Source organism: Amphiprion ocellaris, chromosome 4 (assembly GCF_022539595.1).
Source record: "Amphiprion ocellaris isolate individual 3 ecotype Okinawa chromosome 4, ASM2253959v1, whole genome shotgun sequence".
Classification (NCBI taxonomy): domain Eukaryota; kingdom Metazoa; phylum Chordata; class Actinopteri; family Pomacentridae; genus Amphiprion; species Amphiprion ocellaris.
In genome coordinates, this window is record NC_072769.1 from 15,540,581 (window position 1) to 15,554,499 (window position 13,919).

The 13,919-nt window shown below is 40.0% G+C and overlaps 1 protein-coding gene across 5 annotated transcripts in view; it reads left to right on the forward strand.

Annotated features, from left to right (window-relative positions):
• tbc1d1 (TBC1 (tre-2/USP6, BUB2, cdc16) domain family, member 1) overlaps nt 1-13,919 on the forward strand; it is a 50,982-nt gene that overhangs the window by 23,251 nt on the left and 13,812 nt on the right. For 3 of the 5 annotated variants that reach the window (XM_035947657.2, XM_035947658.2, XM_035947659.2), the window contains 12 exons: nt 118-207; nt 286-390; nt 1,794-1,926; nt 2,406-2,497; nt 3,206-3,322; nt 3,590-3,715; nt 4,888-5,036; nt 5,477-5,740; nt 6,971-7,087; nt 7,459-7,572; nt 7,753-7,886; nt 12,426-12,626. In XM_035947657.2, the coding sequence (XP_035803550.2) occupies nt 118-207; nt 286-390; nt 1,794-1,926; nt 2,406-2,497; nt 3,206-3,322; nt 3,590-3,715; nt 4,888-5,036; nt 5,477-5,740; nt 6,971-7,087; nt 7,459-7,572; nt 7,753-7,886; nt 12,426-12,626 (1,642 nt within the window). The remainder of the gene's footprint in view (nt 1-117; nt 208-285; nt 391-1,793; nt 1,927-2,405; nt 2,498-3,205; nt 3,323-3,589; nt 3,716-4,887; nt 5,037-5,476; nt 5,741-6,970; nt 7,088-7,458; nt 7,573-7,752; nt 7,887-12,425; nt 12,627-13,919) is intronic. The other 2 variants (XM_023269194.3, XM_023269196.3) reach the window with 2 other exon arrangements.

A 13,919-nucleotide genomic window follows, 5' to 3' on the forward strand; every position in this document is an offset into this window, starting at 1 on the left:
ACACACACAGAATCACATACCACAGAGTAAAAGGCTTTGAAAATACACACACTCACATAAACACAGCCACATACAATCTAAATGTAATTCCTTTGTGTTTTTTTCTTTGTGTTTCAGGTGGGCAGGTCCCAGATCTTCTTGGTTAGCCCTGACACTAAGAAAGTTGCGATAGAGAAGAGTTTCAAAGAAATCTCCTTCTGCTCACAGGTCGGAAGCACTGGAGTTCAGTGCATAAGTGTACAAAATGTGGCTGTGATTTAAAACCTATTGTTCATCTCTTTGCAGGGTATTCGTCATGTGGATCACTTCGGCTTCATTTGCAGGGAGACTGTGGAGGGAGGAAGCTGTCACTTTGTGTGCTATGTCTTCCAGTGCACTGATGAATCACTGGTGAGATGGTGCTCATATAGATTCTTGCTTTTTGTTGCCTGACACAGATTATTCATTACTCCCTACATTATAGACACAAAATAGTTTACTCAGTAGAGAGCACATTTTGGACACATTTGAAGCCATTTGCTTGATCGCTGTAAGATTTTGAGTAGCACAACAAAGTTTTTGCGTGTATAAAATGTTTGCTTGTTGTATTTTATGGGAAGTGATTTAGAACACAGCCTTGGTCAGTTTCATTCATGAATTGTTAAAGCATTTATGTTACATTTCCATGTACATAGAAACAACCTTTGTGGAATTGTAAATGTAAGCACAAGTGTGTATTTCCAGTAACTCATTTCCTTATATTTCCATATCAGTGCTTCCCACTCAGTGTTCATATTTGTTTAGCTTACTCAGTTTTATTAGGTGCTGTTTTCTGTCAGTGAGGATTAAATGCAATTCCGACTCATAGGATCTGTGAGTCAGTGCATCTGTGCTCCACAGAGTCATGGTGTGCCAAATGGACTCTGTTTGATAAAAACCTTTGCTGTCCTGTTTAATAGCTAAATGTGCGGTGTGGTTAGTTTATACTATACTACCTGAGAAAGTGAGGCCAGTTTAACAGAAATAATGCCAACTCTTCCCCAAAAAAGCATACTACTCCAGTTGTTGCATATTGTTTATCTTTTTTTTCTGTTTCTGTTTTTCATGCTAGATTTTCTGCCCTATTTTCCTGTCTACTTTCTACATGCTTCAAACTTTAGTGTTATTTTGAAAACAGAGTTCTGTGTGTAGCAACAACATGCATCATAAATATTATTTATTTGTTGTTCTATAATAAGGTTTTGTGATAGATACGGTGTTATTATTACTAAGGCAATGATATTGCCATTTGAAGAGTGAAATACAGCCTTGATAAAAGGTAATGTAATAACCATTAGTAGAATGGAATGATCAACCCTCTGAAATCAAAGCGATTTCTGGGATTCTGTCACATTTCTACTCACTGCGGGTTAAATTTTTCTTGCAATATAAAGTGCTGCACCTCTCTGTAAATGGCACAACCATAGCTAGAAGCAGAGAAAATTCAAAAATGTCACTTTTAGAGACACGAGTCACAAAAATCTAGAAAAACAAAGTAGTATTTGTTTGATTATTTAGTTTCTAAAAATGTTAAGAACCTACAATCAGTTTCTACAATATTTCTCCAAGTGATCCCAGGTGTCACATGCTACATGCTATTGATTTTTTACTGTTTACATTTCTAATTTGTTTCCTTACTCGTTTTGTGTCTACTCTGTAAACACAGTCAGCAGGTCAGCCAAAAAGTGAAGAGCAGAATTTGTTGTTTTTCACAGGATCTGTGTAGTGCAACCAGTTTATATATAAATAAGTATTTTGTGTTGTTGCTGTTGTAGGTAGACGAGATTATGCTGACTCTGAAGCAAGCGTTCTCTGTGGCAGCCCTGCAGCAGAATGCAAAGACCCAGAGCCAGCAGTGTGACAGCTGCCCCATGCAGCAGCTCCAGAGACTGTGTGAGAGGATAGAAGGTAGGAAGCTGTCCTTGAACAACTTCTTCTTCATAATACAAAGTAGTCAAACATAAACTAGCTGGAGAGTTACATTGCAGTCTGGTTGTAGAAGCATTGTTGGATCAGTTACATTTATACATTGTGCAGCTCTTTACACCGATAGTGGAACACATCTTTACATTTGTCTCTTTAAATCCAGCAAAGAAGTGAACTGTGTATAACTAGTGGCAATCTTTAATGTATGTCTCAGATGTGTTTGGCTAGAAGCATGACAAGTATTTCCATAGCTAAGGTTCAGGTTAAGTTTTGTCTTAGTTCGTAGATAACATCATCCTAAAGGTAAAGTTGCATGGCAGATTTTATGCTGCTAAATCAGGTGCCCAAAATAACCAGCATCCTAGAATCCAGTAAGCACCTACCATATGGAAAACCTAATTCTGAAGGGAGACCAGGCTTTCCGGCGGTGTGTTTTAGTTCTCTGTTTGCATCATTTTCAGGTCTACACCCATCTAAGACCAAACTGGAGCTTCAGAGATACTTGGCCACTTTGGACAATCAGGAGCAAGCTTCCATCTTTGAAAACACTATGGTAATGTGTCTGTTCTGTCTGTGGACCTGAAGAACAAGATGTAAATTCCTGTGAGTTACCCTTCAGGGGACTGCAGCTAGAAAACTATCCAGTCAGTCAACAATTTCATCTCAGTCCATCATGACTGAATCACTGTGGAAGTTTTTCATGTGGGAGTTGCAGTGACGCAATCATCCTTCTTTACACATGACTGAAATATTTCTGTCACCTCATATATCCATTTTGTTAGTTGGCTTCTGTTTCTTCAGTTAACTTGAGCTCACTGAACGTCCTGCCTCTTTTGCCCAAAACACTGGTGGAATTGGTTGATTAAGCACTTTTATTTAACTATGCAAAATAGATATCTGCTGATGTCATTTGTAGCATACTAAGAACAGGCATGTTACATGGGTTAAAAGAAGGTGAAGGGAATGTGGTTGCCTATTTCTCCATGACTCTGCTGGCATCTGCTGGTGGTTTAAGTAAACTGCAAAACATCAACTGTAATGAATGCATCTGTGTGAGCATACTGTAGGAGTTAATGTATCAGACAGCTGATGATTCTTTAACATCATAGCAGCATATTGTATTAATACAGTGTCCTAATGTAGTTATTTCTAGGTCAAAAAATTTTATTTGTAATAGTAATAAAATAAATTAAATAAATACATAACATTTATTTGTCAAACTTGATTATTTGTTTAATTATGTTTTGCATTTTGTGTCCAGCGGGCTCGTCCTAAGAGCGATCAGGAAGAGAATGAGTTGGTGATGGCCTCTTTGAGGAACCTCTATGAGGAGAGACAGAAGAGTCATCAGCACACGTTGCCTGGAGATGCCAAATTGGTACCTTTCATCTCTTAAACACACATATACACCACTGTTCCAGGACTAAGTTTTTTCTTTTTCTCTACAGATAAGTTTTGTATTTTTTTTTCCTTAGTTTCAGCTGTTCTTCAAACAGTTCTATGATAAGATAGTTCACCAAGGAAAGACAGCTGGGAAAAAATCCCCTTCATTTGTACAGAAATAGCTGTCACACTGTGTCTTCAAGGACCTCCTTCCCTTTCACTCTCTGTTGCTTTCTGTCTCTTTATTTTATCGTCCATGTAGGTGTGTGAGGATGCAGCTCCAGCACCTGTGGAAGTGCAGCAGCAGAGCAGCAGTCGGCAACGACTTGAGCAGTTCAAGAGCCGAGCCAAACGCTCTCTGACTGAATCCCTGGAAGGCATCTGGAAGGTAGCTATACTCTTCCTGTCTTTGTTTGTATAAAGTGATGCACAAGTATGCACTTGTATAGGGTTCTATGCAAAAGTTGCAAATTATAACCATACATGATTTATGATGTAAAAAGAAGTAAATACAGTCCAAAGTAAATATAGCCGATCATCACATAACTCCGCCACGTTCCTTGGCAGAGTTATGTAACGACTGGCGATGGTTTGTCTGTTCACCACATTACTCAAAAACGGACCAACAGATTTCGATGACATTTTCTGTGAAGATCAGAAATGACATAAGGACCAAGTGATTAGATTTTGGCAGTGATATGGCTTATAGTCTGGATCCACGGATTTGTTAAAGATTTCTGTATCATTGCGAGATAGCGGCACGACGTCACTGTAACCATGACAACAAGTGAACATGACATCAGCTGCCTGCTGACGATCACATGATTGCGATCCTACTGCAAATTGACCACTGCGGACTTATCGGGACTTGTCCGTCGGAAATCATACAAGGAACAGTTGATTAAACGGTGGGGGTGTTTCCGAGTCCCATCAATTCCTGCTACATATTTAGGTCATGCGATTCTGTAGCCGTACATAACGTACACATGAATAACACACACCTGTGCTCAGGCAAGGTCATTTTGTTTGTGGGTACATCTATATTAAATGGCCACATTCTATGTTGCCGTGATTTCTGATCATCAATAACTAATAAAAAAATTTTGCATTTCTAAAAGAAAATGATGAATTTCTGACAGTGTCATATGGGAGAATGAACAGCTTTGGTGGAGTACTGCTCTCTGAGTGCTCTCTTCTTATATATGTTGTTATGTATATATATTATTTTGTTTTATTTATTTTTTTGTTGATGTCAGTTTGCAACAGGGGTTTATTTTATTTCCTTTAACTTTCAAAATGAAATGTTATTTGCCCACTTCCCAAACTTTTCCATTCAACTGCATATGTTGTGTCTCCTTTATTTTATGTTTTTGATCTAACAGAAAAGCAGGCATTTTATAAGAGATAATACATTTTCTTCTCATAATCATTAATCCTTGCATTAAGAGCATACAAACAGGGAATTGTCCAATAAGGATCTATAAAGCAGTGTCTTGGTTTGTGATCTTTGGTTACATGTAAAGGCCACATGCATAACTTTAACGTTTGTGTTCTTGACAGGGGAGCAGCAAGGCCAGAGCTCAGAGGGACAACAGTGAAGGAAGTGATAGTGGCTCCTCTGTTTGTACTGTCAACAGCAGCCAGGACCAGCCCTGCATAGATGACCCATTGTCTTCCTCTTTTCACACAAGGCCCACCAGCCCACTCAGGTAAACATACCTAGACACACATGCTTAAACACTGAATCATATCTCGGGTCAGAGCAGTTGGTGTTCTAAAGGTCAGATCAGTTTTACTTATTTTGCTTGGATTTTAGGGTTTATTCTAGTTACAGGCAAGGCTGGGTTCAGCCTAATTAATTAATTAAGGTGTTGTGGAACATGGGCTCACCACCTGCAAGGTTAGGGGTGATGATCTGGTGCTGTGAGAACTGACCGACAGGCAAATGTTGGGCCTTTAGCATTTTGATACAGGCTCAATATCCCATGGTGAGTGGGATTATGTTCAGTATTATGTCAAGCTTTCTTAGGCTATTTTATAAGTCTCGTTAGTGCATATTGTAAACATGTTTTTGTGTCAAACTGCAGTGCGCAATATTATTTCCACGCCTTGTATTTGTCCTCACTGTCTCTGCTTGTCGTGCCATCAGATGCCACAACTCAACAGGAGACCTCAAGCACCTTGACACCTCTCGTTCCCTGTCACCATCCTCCTCCTCTTTACCCAGTGATGCTCAGCCACAGGGCTTCCGCCGGCGGGCCAGCACCTTCAGTCACCCCCCTACCCCCTCCTCAGGACTCGAGTACTCCCCGGTGCAGATACTGATTAACAAGCCACAGGAGCCTTCAGCAGCTAGCAAGCCCAAGCTCGTACGACACTACTCCGTCAGCACAGACTCCCCACACCAGAGCAAGTAAGGAGAGTGTGTGTTTTGGTTTGTGTGTGCGTTTGGGTTTGTACAGATAGAAAAATAGATGTCTGTTTGTATTTATTGTGTATTTTGGTCCCAACACAAACCTGTAACTTGGAGTTTTGAATATCTCTTCATTTTATACATTAGACTGTAACAGTAAGACTTTTTCTTCAATATAATGCAATCTGAGATCACATTGAGCACGTAAGCAGAGGTAATATACACTACTCTCAAGATTTGAGCAAAGTTATTTCCAGGACTAATTAATTAATTTGTAGCATCTTGACAGCATGTCGTATAGAGAGAGTGTGATTATCAGTGCCTCTGCAAGATATTTGTCTCTTCTGAAGGAACCTCTCAGCTGACTGTAATGAGACACTAGAGAGGAATGGTTGCTGTCATTTTTTACATAGCCAATACACTTAACCATAAGGTTTTTTGCACCATGCTGTATGGCAATTTATATCATCTCAGTGGGTCTACGACAAAGGTTTTAAACCCAGATCTAGACTTCAGGAATGGGTTGTGAAGCCAGCTTGGACAGTATGAATTGATTTATTCAATCTGATCAGTTTAAAAGCAAGGGAATGTCATCTTCTTAATGTGCATTACTGGAATACTAGGAATTCGCCAGTGACAGCAGTTTGCTGGGTTTTTGATCACATTTAGTAGAGCGTGCCAGGTGTGATGTTTCTGTAGTACAGGTGTATCAGTGTCAAAGTTATACAGGTAAATATAGACTGGGTTATAGAGTAGTGCAATGGAGTGTGCAACCAGTGTTATTCGTGAAGTGGTTGTTAGAAAAAGGATCTTTCATATTGTGCTTGTGCATCAGCATCAGTCCCCTCATCCTGCTGCAAGTATTTTCCGTTTTCAGTCTCTGTATAATATGCTTCGTGTCATAAAGTACATCTTAGTGATACTATCAATATACTATACATTAAATCAGCTGAGATAAGATGCAGATAGACATTGACTTCACTCAAATAGAACAGTGAAATAATAAACAAAAAGAGAATATTCCATAATTCCATGCATATTTCATATTGCCGAGAAGATAATGATAAGCCACCACCACTCCTTACAATACCTAACCACATACGCTGTCTTTCCTTCAGTTCTACCAGCCGTGTTCCTGCTGTTTCTCTTCACCCTTTTCTCCATTTCCATTCATCATTCAGTGTCTGTGACTTTCTTTTCCTCTCTCATTCTCGCTGTATTTGCACTCAGAAATGTCCCAACCGACTGTAGCCTTCCTCCTATTCCTCCCTGCCCTTCCTCCCACTCTCCTGTCCTCCTCCATCCTCCTTCCTCACCTTCTGCTGGAGCCCGGCTCAATAGAAGAAGGTGAGAATCTGTTTTTTTTAGTTCAACTCATGCACTATCTCTTTTCCTCTGTCTTAAGTGCTGTTATGTGAAGTTCTCGTATCTTCTTTTGATCTCATTTTCCATGTTATTATGCAAGTACCCATTCAGACAGAGAAGCACTTAACATGTCACTCATTGGCTGCTAGTTTGAAAGGTGATTCACTCTCTTCAAAGACTGAGCAGTTTGCAGCTTTTTCCACCCCAGCCAACAAAGCTATGTCACTCGCATCTTTTAATCGACATCAGTGAAGTTGAAAAACATTTCTTCCAAGCAATATGTCTCTGTGTGAATGGGGCCCATGTGTCTTTTTTCATCCATGTTTGCCTCCTTTTTATCACCTCCATCTCAGCCCTCTGGGTGGTCTACGTGCTCGTCTCCACTCCTCCTCCTCTGTCCCTAATTTTCTGAAATTTCAATTTCTGGCCCCTGTCCACGAGAATGAATATGCTGAACCAAAGAACAGGTACACACATATACACCAAATAAACACATTTATGTTAGCGTGTCGACCATAGCAATAATCTGTGCTTATTTTTCCATAGATTCTTGTTGCGTTTTTTAAAATTTAAACGTGTATATGTACTACTTATTGAATTTGTATCCGGTCACATGTAACTACGTCTTTGTGCGTTTGTCCTCTCAGTGATGTAGCAGCTCTCTCTACACCAAATGCAACATTTGCGGTGGGGGAAAGTCCTCTGCGCAGCCATCGCCACTCCTGGAGGCAGCAGATCTTCCTACGGGTCGCTACTCCTCAGAAAGGCACAGACGGCAATGGTAAGAATACACAGACACACAAACTCATCCTTTATAAATCATGTGTGTTTCACTTTGTGGACACTCAGTCACCATTAAGTAGTAAGACAGTGACGTGCATTGTCTGGCAGCGTTAAATTACAGACAATTAGGGCTGGGCAGTAGGTTGAAATGTATCATAACAAAATGTTTTTACTATCAGTCAATACTGATAATTATTCATCCTTTTTTTTAGCCTATTTTTTACTGTTTTTAATAAAGACCAGCAGGAAAGGTTTGTTTTTATTTTTATCACATTAATTTCAATATACCCACTTTATCTTTCAAATTGCCCAGATAATAAATGTTGTGTTAACATGTTGATAGACACAAATGATAAATAATAACAAATAGCCTAACAACAGAAGGCAAACAGCCTCCATTATCGAGGAATATGATAGGCTGTTCAGAGCCAGGAAGGAGGCATGCTTTGGCTTTGTTCATGCAACCAAAGTTTGTGTCATTGTTATTTGTTTCATGTTGGTTTGCATCTAATGCATTTAAGTAAAACTGTCATTTTGTTCAATGTTTTTGTTCCTGCTATGAACGTAGTGTCTATCGCCAGTATATATTGATATAGTTTTATCGCCCAACCATGTAGACATGGAATCTTAGACTTAGACTGAGACTGACTTTAATAATCCCCAGAGGGAAATTCAGTTGTTACAGCAGCGTGGATATTCAACAAAGGGGTAAACAATAAGACAACACAATGTGTGTTTAGAAAAGAGGAATAAGTTACATTGTTGTATCAAAGTTCTTTGTCTCTCCGGTAAGAGCTTGAATTGTTCACATCACATCCCTCCGGGCAGTTTGTCTTTCTTCACATCCTATATACAGTGATAATCATGTCCGTTCTCGTATTCCTGGTAATATGTGTATGTCAGTGTGTGCAGATGTAGAGTCATGCTTGCACTTGCATCCGTTCAGATCTCATGTTTTGATAATTATAAGTATGGTGTGCATATGACAGAGTAAGTGTTGACAGCTCAGATAGCTGGGTTGGTCATACTGTAACACCTGTAAGTTCCCAGCAGGATGATGTTCCACATACAGTATTACACTAACCCCAGAAGGGACATGGATGGCAAAAAGGAATAAGAATTATTAGGCTTATTCAAGGTGAGCTGCACCTCACTTGGAAAGCAGACAAGAGCAGGCGACAGCTACAGGGGCCTGCAATCAAAAGTGCAGTCAAATGAGAGTTTCCAGCCGCCTTCGGTCTGAACAGGTGGTCACAGAAGCATTCACATCCTGTCAGATCTGATTTCCATTTAATAAAATGTTATCAGACCCATATGTTAGTTTCTACACGGTCTTCAATTTCTTTGATCATGACATAATTAAAATGCTAGACGGGCAATTTGTGATTGCTGTTCATGGTTTAACTTGGTTCCACTCTACATGAAATCTCCTGTAAATCACCATCATATGAGTTTGCTGCTGTATTAAAATCAGCTGAGCCAGCCTGTCAATCTAAAACTAATAAACAAATTAGAACTCAGTCTGTAATATATTTTATGTATTTATAGTGGTTTATTCTGTTACAGAATACTTGTTGGGTGGTGGATGCTGATATTTACTGGTCAGGACAGCTGAATACATTAATTTTACAGATTGTAATTCATGTACAATTTATCACAGTTCCATTCTATTGTATATGACCATCGGACAGATGTAATTATTGAGGTGTTAAGCAACACCTACCTCCACAGTGTGGAAAGGTCAACAGCAATAAAGTATAATCTATGAAGATACTTAAAATATAGGCAGTACGGTCCTGAATTGACTTTTTTTTGTCATTTCCAGTACTATTTCCAGTACTATTGCTTGAGTAGACAAGTGAAGACACAGGTCTGTGGATAACTCAACTCCGTATAAAAAAAAGTCTTCCCACAAAAAATTTGCTATTCAAAAATGTTACTTGGCATCAATCCTGAAAGTAAACAATGTCACACATTGTCAAGAAGTGGTGGATCCACCTATGGTGATGTGAGCCAAAAACCAGAAATAGTAAAAGGCTGTTTTGATAAATTCCCACGGTGATATAGTTGGGATTTGCAAGCTGCGTGGCATTAGTAATTTGTATTCAGCCTACTTGCATATCTGCCACTGCAGATGTGATCTTGTCCAGAGAAATTAGTGAAATTACAGAATGAAAAAGAATATCAATCTACAGCGTAGGCCAACCACATTTCCAAACTCTGAGAGAGACACTTAAAATAACAGGTTATTCGTCGTATGAGCTGCTGTGCCATTTGCTACAGTGTTCTTTCTTGATGCTACCACTGGGGGATGCCAAAGTTTCTCATTTCCCAATCCCACACATAGCGGCGTTCTCAGTACATTACAGCTACACTGATTTCCATATAGTTAAATTACCTTTTCCCTGAAACTGTCAGCAATATTTTGACTGTCACAAAGGTGCAAGAGCAATGAACATCACTTTCTGTTCTTGTTTGGCCAACTTCTGTGCACACTCTTGTGGATTCTGCTCAGGGGTGGATATTGTATCTAATAAATGCATTGTGGAATGCAGGACTAATGTGACCCTTATATCCACTTTCCCACTGAATGTGTTGTTCATGAGGGATTAGTGAGGCTTAGGCCTGTCTTTGTGCATTAAGTTCCCCTGTCAAACGAAACAGGTAATAAATCTTTCTTCGGTATCAATGAAACATGCACCCAAAGTTTAGTTTGATTGGCAAGTGTGGGAAAAGTTGTGCTTTTAGCTGAATGCAGCACTGAAGTGGGTTGAGTTGGTGTGTGTGTGTGTGTGTGTGTGTGTGTGTGTGTGTGTGTGTGTGTGTGTGTGTGTGTGTGTGTGTGTGTGTGCGCGCGCGCACGCACGCTTCCATGCATGAGGTCATGGGTGTGTCGTGTGTGTGTGTGTGCTTCAGGAGGTGGTGGTGTCTCAAGGTCATGTTGACAGTCCACACACAGACAGCGCCAGAGGAAAGCGTCAGCCTTGTTGACCCACTTTGCATTTTGTGAGTGTGTGTGTGTTTGTGGTGTGACCTGGTTCTAGTCAAGTTGTTTGCTGAGGGAGTGGATCGTGCCACTTTGTGCAAAAGTGTGTGTGATAGTTTTTGTGTTATGATTAGGCATATGTGGTACTATAGCTGTTAAAGTTCAGTTAGGATAAGAGACTAGGGGATTAATGTTGTCAATGGAGAATCTCCTTAAGGATCACAGGATTTTGTGTGCATGCGTTTTGGACGTGTTTGCAATTTCACACCAGAAAGTTAAGTCCTCGCCAGTGTTCTGTTGAAATAGTGTAGCTGTCTCTGTTTGTCTAACAAATGCACAACTCTTTTAACAGAGTTCAATGTCTTTCTGTGTGTCTGTCTGCATTACACTCAAGTCTGTCTTGTCTTCACTTCTCTTATAACTGAAGAGTCATAAGTTTGTACAGTGACTCGGTCGGTTTCAGCATGTCTTGGAAACATAGACACAAAGGCACACAGTCTGGAAATGTTCACCTCATCTGGCACAAAGAACGCTATTGTCACTATGTGCGTGTGTGTAGTGAAGTGCAGAATGTAGGTTTGTTTTTGTAGTATTGAAAAGGTAACTTTATCTTACATATTTTTAATTCTCTTTGGAAAGATAAGCATCAAACTTACATACATAAGCAGAGCTAAGGTATGTGTGTGCGTTTGTGTACGATGCGTCAAACTCAATTGTGACGTTCCTACGAATTGAAAGAGAAGCAAGTGCTATCTGGATAGTTGGTATGTCCTTCCTCTAAACAACACGGTATTTTGAGGTTTGGGATCCACCCTGTACTTTGGGGTGGAGTCACACAAACACTTTTTTTTTTTTTTTACTGCGTTGCACCCAACTGTGTCAAACATATCTATGTTTAGCATTTTCTTTTTGTATTGCATGGTTGTGAGATTGACAGGGAGAGAAAGGACACCAGGCAGCCGCTTTTCAATTCACACCAGTGATCTGAAGTTGTTTACACCGGCTTCTGTGATCAGTTGTGTTCACACCTATGAACAAAGTATAATGTTGATCGAACACAAATGGAAGGCCTAAAAGAATGTCACGCTGGGTTCATTGTATTTAATTTTAATCCCCTCAACCTCCTTGCCTTCCTTTTTCACCTCAGCATTAGTGAAAGAATCAGACCACATACCTCGAAAACAAAAAAGTCAGGGTTTGAAATCTAGATGAAAGTCCTTTGTGATGCTGAGACATGAATGAAAGTGTTTGTCGACAGAAACTAATTGTGAATGTGCTGCAGATGGATGTCGTGATTAGAATAATCCTTAACATAGTCATGTAAAAGTAGATGTATTTGCTTTGAGTTTTATAAATAGGAGAATGTTGAAATTTAGTTTTAGCATAAATTAGACTTGTTTGTTCTAGTTAAATTATTAAATAATTACTTTTAATGTTTGTATTCCTATGTTTCATATCAGATTAATCTTAAACTTAATGTTCCCCTAGGGTGGACACCTGATGCAGCACAATCTTCTCTAATCCAATGTAATAACCTGATTTGTCTTTCAGAGCGGGTGGATCCCTGTCTAGAGGGAGGTCGGATGTGTGTGGGCCAGGCGGTGGTTGGAGGAGGTGGAGACTCATCCATGAGAGCGGTGCCTGAGGAGAGGACAAAGAGGAGCAAAGAGGAGCTGAGGGAACTGTGGAGGAAGGCCATCCTGCAGCAGATCCTGCTGCAGAGGATGGAGACGGAGAACCAGAAGCTACAAGGTGAACTGGTTTCATGAAGTGATTGAAACACTCACATCCACGAAGAGTCAGCAAAGACTATTATGGAGACTTAGTCTTGTTTGCAAACCAAAGCTTTAACTTTGTTTGTGCACACATCTACAAAAATATATTAAACTGTGAAGTAAAAATACGCTTCATTACAATGTGCAATATAATTTGATGGTAAAAGCCGCATTAATACAAACATAACAGTGCTGCAGTCATTAATAATACATGCAACAGACAATATGTCCAGTCAAACTGAATTAAAAACATAAATCTCTGCCTGCTTTCTGAAGATAACAACAAAAACTTAAGTGACAAAAATTAAAACACACAGCACAGATTCACTTTAAATCAGTGCGAACTAATGCATACTGGATCAGCTACTGACATCTGTAGTATTGAACCATAATACATTTTACCGCAACAAGTTAAATTTGTTGTCTGTCAGCATGACAACAAGCACCCAGTGTTGTTTCATATAACAGTGTTATGAGTCACGCCGTTGAATTATTTATTATTTATAATTGAATTGGTTTCTCTGGCAACTTGCCTGTCCAGATGTGCAACCAGTTCAAGCGCAAACCTGCCATTTCTATTTCTTTCTTCAGACATTTAAACCCACTGCAGATTAACAGGTTGTATAATATGTTCGTGTGTGCGTGCGTGCATGTGTTTCCTAGTGGGTATATCTTAGGGCGTGCCAAGAGCACTTTCCTGACCGACTTGGCTCATACCTACACACGCCTAGCTATTCGTCACAAACTATTAAGTCAAGCACACCCAACACTTCAGCCATCACACAGGTAGAAATGATTGCCTATACAGCAGGGCGTGGATGGACAGAATATGGGTCAATGTTGATGTCAGAAAATCAAGTCGGACACACAGACACACACTCTCTGCAACCTCACTGTGCACACCGGTATTTACATCTCTAGCATGTGGCAGCTTCTTAGTTTAATTGTGTTTTATTCCTCCCACAGGGTGTGCTCCACCTTTCTGTCTGTTATTTGTCTGTGTGGAGCTCAACTCCCTGTCCTCTATTCTATCTGTTTATCTCTTTCACTGCTGCCTGGTTTATGGGTCAGATATGAAAATGTGTGTGTGTGTATCTTTGTCAGCTCCAGGGTGGAGATTCCTATCCTGTTGTGTGTTATCAAGGGTGGAGTGTTCCGGCAACAGAGAATGGGAGAGAAATGGGGAATGGGAGGCAAAGACAGGCTGGAGAGACGGGGCTGCCGCCAATGAGTGCGTCCTAAAAGACTGACTAGACTGTGCATGCTCCAG